General features: G+C 44.6%; 2 protein-coding genes across 3 annotated transcripts; both read right to left on the bottom strand.

Annotated features, from left to right (window-relative positions):
- Window positions 1-744: 744 nt before the first annotated feature.
- Window positions 745-2,208, bottom strand: LOC143428305 (uncharacterized). Its single transcript, XM_076903077.1, has 3 exons — window positions 2,052-2,208; window positions 1,250-1,546; window positions 745-1,046 (listed from the first exon to the last, which is right to left on the bottom strand). Exons 1-3 carry the CDS (start codon window positions 2,071-2,073, stop codon window positions 988-990), a joined length of 378 nt encoding a protein of 125 aa, XP_076759192.1. The 5' UTR covers window positions 2,074-2,208; the 3' UTR covers window positions 745-987.
- A 125-nt stretch (window positions 2,209-2,333) lies between these two features.
- Window positions 2,334-5,071, bottom strand: LOC143428303 (uncharacterized). 2 transcript variants are annotated; one of them, XM_076903075.1, is made up of 3 exons: window positions 3,894-5,071; window positions 3,293-3,604; window positions 2,334-3,205 (listed from the first exon to the last, which is right to left on the bottom strand). In XM_076903075.1, the coding sequence occupies exons 1-3, from the start codon at window positions 4,549-4,551 to the stop codon at window positions 2,985-2,987; spliced, it is 1,191 nt and encodes a 396-aa protein (XP_076759190.1). In that variant the 5' UTR covers window positions 4,552-5,071; the 3' UTR covers window positions 2,334-2,984. The 2 variants fall into 2 exon arrangements, with proteins under 2 accessions (XP_076759190.1, XP_076759191.1); XM_076903076.1 differs by having other exon boundaries at window positions 3,906-5,071.

The raw sequence follows: 5,071 nt of genomic DNA, 5'->3' as shown, positions 1-5,071 counted from the left end.
TCTCCACAAGGAGTGAGACCTTCCGAAGGTACTCGTTTCGAGCCACTCGTTACGCTAGAACTACTCTTCGCAGCTTCGATCAGGACCATCAGCCCTCTCTCCCGTCATCCGGCCAGGGTCTGCGTCCACGTTAATAATTGTCGACTTTCGTGTACAGCAACGCTCGGGATTAACAAACAATGGCCCAGCTCGTGGTCTGACACGAACGTGCGCGGCCGTCTATTTACCACTTATCGTAATCGTCGTCCCCCTGGTCCCCGTTCCCCTCGGAAATCCCTGACCGCCCACGGGGCCCCGCTCCTTCAATTCGTTGGATGAAAAGAATCGCGGGTATATACATACATACTTTGCGCAATGATTGAAAAAAGTGTTCATACATTGCGGCCTTTGATGTTTCCTAACAATAAAAGTTGCGCCTCGTTAAGTGCACAATATTTATCTACAATCGCAACGAACAATTATGAATTGTTCTGTCGGTTCTTCTTGAGTTCTGTTAGATTCACTGTCTAAGGAATGAAATTACCATTGTCAGTCACGAGATACATTAACTATGATCGCATGCCTTGTGGATCTTAAATTTATGTATGTATAATCATTGGTTTGCTCGTGTAATAATTGTAATGATAGTATCTTTTGTTGCATAATTCCGTTAATTAAGTTAAGTAATAGATTATTATGGAAGGAAAATGTGTTACAACACGATGTCCTGATATTTTTAAAGGTCTAGAATTTCGAATGCGTGAATACTTCGTCCAGTTACTGTATATTTAAGATCAATTCTAACTCGTTATTTCTTTTTATTTTTACGCTCCCCTTTATTTCCAGCTGTTTCATACTTTCGCTAAAGCTAAAACCCAAGCTCGAGGCGTTATATGTGCTAAGCGTGATGATCGAGTAGCTGTCGCATCATTGAAAGCTCGAAAGTGAAACATCCGTTGTCGCGTCCTGGCCATCTGTAGGACGTGGATGCGACGCGATGGGTTCTGTTCAAGACAGCCTCACTCCACCAGCACCAGGGCATTCGCCTTTCTGCTTAAGCACTAGGTCTGTAAAATAAGTCGAAAGGAAACGTAGATTAGTACATAGTCTGTAATTTACTAATGTATTATTATTTTTTTTTCTAGCCACTCCACACTTTTGATAAAAGAAGTTCAGAATGAAAACAGTGGCATCCATCATACCCAAGAAAAATTGGAAAAACAGAGTTCGACCATGGTAGAATGTAATGGAAAAGAAAGATCAGACTTACTCGAGCCCATCTCACAGTTGTAAACCTCCAGAGCGCATGGACTACCAAAAGATCTGGGCTTAAAATTGGTGTTTTTTGGATCATGAGCGCAAACCGGATCGTATACAGTTTCACACTCCTTTAGGCAGTTCTTCTTGTTCTTTTTCGCATCCTTGGCCGCCTTTACAGCATCCTTTACGTCCTTTGAAGCTGTCGCAGTCTCCTTGATCTCCTTCGGCTCTTTTGGCTTGGCGGTCGTGTCGGATGGTACCGCGTCTGCCCTCTCGAGGAAAGCGAGCGCGCACGCGACCACCAACGCTACGCAGAATCAGTGGATAATATCGAGTTAACGAATTACGAACAATGGAGGGAAATTAATGTTGAACGCCTTGAGAACGTCACGGAAAGCCTACGCGCGATTTCTCCGCGTGGCGAACGTTTCGCACAGCGGCCTTAATTCGAGACGACTCGCGTGTTCGACTTCCTTTCTCTGTTGCCTGCGAGTGAAAGTCGAATGTCTTCGTCGAGGTACTGATTTTTTCTCTTCGCAAAGATGATCATTCATTTATGTTTCAAAGGTCATAGAAAATTAATTTAGGAAATCATCTTTCAGGCTAACGCGGTTTCTCACATTTTGCAGTTCCGTCTGCTGCATAGGATATAGTATTTTGACAATTGGTAATTGGTAAATTGTCAACAAAACGGATAGTGCAAGTGCACTCTGATCGAATGAGAATTTGCACTGTTCTGTTTGCTTTCGATTAGTTGCGGGGCGACTGCACTGCTCGGCCAAAGTGAACCGTGCAAATTCGTCTTCACTTACCCAACAAGACGATCGACTTCATAATTTCTTGCAAAACAAACGGTTCACTCCTCTCTGATTAGTCGATGCGAACGATACTCACACGTCAAGGCAAACAACGACTGAAACGTCGCCGCCTGTTGCGATCGCATTTATAAACGGACATATCCCCACCGTGTATCCCCGTCAGGAAAACTCGAGAAGATCCAGAGGATCACGTAGCGGCAATCTTCAAAATTGCTCGCGCCTCCGCTCTTCGTCGACGAACGAAATTGCTAAGTGTTGCGATTTCGCTGGAAATGGAACGAATGGAAAGAAACAAAAATCTTCGCAGGCACGTGCTCGATTTCAATAATAAAACTTTATTCGCGACTAGGGGCAAATGAGTCACGTAGCTTTCATTGTACATTACCATACATAGAACGTATAAATACGCGGGATTTTTAATGATTTTAATAATTCATTAGATCGTGATAAAGATCTTCCAGGTGTTGTCGGCTGATAGAATCTTATTGATATTTATCAATTAAGGATTACTTAACTAGTGATTAAACTTAATTAAATTGCTGTTTTTTCGCGAATTTACATTGACTACAAAAAGCATTGACTCATACACACTTTTTAACCAGGTTGCACAATTCATTTCCGCAATAACAAATTGCTGTGATTCCGGAAACAGCTATTAAATGGTAAAAAGTACTGCAGATTTTTTAAATCAAGATTTTACTGCAAATGGAATGGCACGTCAATACTATTTATAACCATTGTACGTAGAAACAGCTTCGATATCTTCTCCGGATCTATATACATATAACTATCAATTACAAGAGGTGTGTTCAGTAACACATAAGTAGTATAATATCATCATAAACATGTAGTACGGCTGTTTGTTTTGCGCGCATTAATTTTTTATATTATATGTTACTTAGATGCTGAGTATGTGTCATCCGAATGCTAAGACTTCGCGTTCGCTTCAAGGATATAACTCTGCAGCAGTTGCTCGTAGTCGAGCCAGGATTGGTTCCGTTCGAATGCTCTACGAATTCGACACTCGAACGTCGAACAGTCTCCTATCGTAGAGTTCGATCGAGCTTCGGTCGTGATTCCATATTGATTCATTGCGTCATTCACCACCAAGGTTAATGCGTTCAATCGATCCCATATTCTTGAATTTGCTGAAAGATTAAGAGAACGACAACAGCGTTAACACCATGATATATCGTGTATTGCAGGATTTAATGTAAACGAAACAGCGTGGTTACCATCGAACAAGCTACGTCCTTCATCATCCTCGTCGTTGTCGTCGTTCTGCATGCTCCCCTTCTTGCTCTTCTTGATCTCCAGTTTTGGAATGAAGAGCAACAAGCAGATGACAGCGATAAATTTAACGATCATCTTGAAGATGATCAGCTTGAGGAGGATCTTGGCCAAGGTGAACGCGTTCAACTTGAGTGCGAATGGCCAGGAGAAGTCGATCGAGGGAAGTCCCAGCTGCACTGATTCGGACATACCGTGAGGTACTCCATGACCGTAGGGTACCGGGGCGCCGTAAGCAGGTGCTGGCGATCCATACGCTGCAATATCTCTAGATCATTACGCTGGATCGAGGAATTGAAGACAAAACGAACAGTGACTCTATTTCCACTTGCGTCTAATTGAGGGAGATTAGACAACAGTAGATATTAATTTCAAAATATTGCAACAACAAATTTCTGCAATATATATTTCCTATTTGAAGTATATACTGGGAATTTTGTAGACTCGCCTTGACGGTAGTTTTAGATGTTAACAAATGAATGTGTGCGATTAGTCACAAATGGAAATTAGCCCAAAACAGGAAGAAGCGTGAGGGCAATACGATACCTCTTGCCTCACCTTGCTGTGACGGCGAATAGGCGCCACCACTGGCGGTATACTCTTCATAGGAAGAATAATCATTGAGCGGTGGTCCGTAGGACCCTTTAGGCGGCTGCGATTGAGGTGGTCCATAAGAGATCCGTAGGCCAGAACTACCAAAGTTCTCTGACGGTCGAGTTGGTAAGGAATACGAATCGCTTGGAACCATCGAAAATGAGTCTCTGTCAAATGATACCTCGGATCGTTTTCCTGCGTACACAGGTCCCTGTGACTGTTCCTTCCTTCTCTGAAATGATCCAGATCCGCTCACACCATCCACCGCGACGATCCCCTCGCGAGGATCCGTGCTGGTCCGGGAGTGTCTCAACGCCTCCAGGTAGCTGTCCTTGCTTCTCGTCAGTGGACCAATGTTCTTCCACTCGACGCTTCTTGTAGATGGCTTGATCGCTGACAAGGATACCTCCTCGGATCTGGCTTCCATATTATCTTCATGACCAAGGTGCGACGGAGCAGTTATTTCATTTATTATTTTACTCTCAACATCACCCTCGACAATGGCTGTTGCGTTCTTCGTAGATGCCTGACCGTTCACGATGCCAATTGTTAATGAAAACAGGCTAAGAACGCGCAAAAATAGCGCACTGTTTGTGCTCCTCGCGATCATTGTTCTCTCTCGATTTTGGAACAACACTCAGTCGAGGATTCTCGACACTGGTCGAGAAGTGGTTCACGATGGAACGATTCAGAAGGCCCGGAGTACTCGAGTGACGGTTTACCAACCAGCAAGGGAACGTCGAAGGTTCTCTTCGCCTCCCCTCGAACGAAATGCAATCGATGCATATTAAGCGCGTAACGGATCCTCCAGCTCTGTATTCGAAGTTCGTTCTCGCCTCTACGAGCCGATTGTTCGACTTTGAATTCGCCACCTACTACTCGCGTCGAGTCGGCGGGGACAATGAACGCGTCGCGTGGAAAACGCCCATTGCTATGCGTTCAACGAGCGCGCGATAACGGTCTCGCGATTCATCGAACTTCATGCGATAGGGGCGATCCACTGGCACACTTGCCGGTATGTCGCACGGAAATCGGTCAACGCGTGCCGACGCGTTCGGCTCACGGAAAGGGAAACTGTTCATCGTCCGATCGATGCCTCGGTTTCCCGGCAACCGCGAACAAACGGGTTG

Source organism: Xylocopa sonorina, chromosome 10, assembly GCF_050948175.1.
Source record: "Xylocopa sonorina isolate GNS202 chromosome 10, iyXylSono1_principal, whole genome shotgun sequence".
Lineage (NCBI taxonomy): Eukaryota > Metazoa > Arthropoda > Insecta > Hymenoptera > Apidae > Xylocopa > Xylocopa sonorina.
Note: the sequence above shows the minus strand (reverse complement) of the source record. Positions and strands in the feature narration are given on the sequence as shown.

Coding starts and splice junctions, on each gene's coding strand:
- LOC143428305 (XM_076903077.1), bottom strand. CDS start 2,073: ATGAAGTCGATCGTCTTGTTGG. Junction 1,547..2,051: donor GAAGTCGATCGTCTTGTTGG/GTAAGTGAAGAC, acceptor GATTCTGCGTAG/CGTTGGTGGTCGCGTGCGCG. Junction 1,047..1,249: donor CAACTGTGAGATGGGCTCGA/GTAAGTCTGATC, acceptor CTTATTTTACAG/ACCTAGTGCTTAAGCAGAAA.
- LOC143428303 (XM_076903075.1), bottom strand. CDS start 4,551: ATGATCGCGAGGAGCACAAACAGTGCGCTATTTTTGCGCGTTCTTAGC. Junction 3,605..3,893: donor ACAGCAAGGTGAGGCAAGAG/GTATCGTATTGC, acceptor GAGATATTGCAG/CGTATGGATCGCCAGCACCT. Junction 3,206..3,292: donor AGGACGTAGCTTGTTCGATG/GTAACCACGCTG, acceptor TTAATCTTTCAG/CAAATTCAAGAATATGGGAT.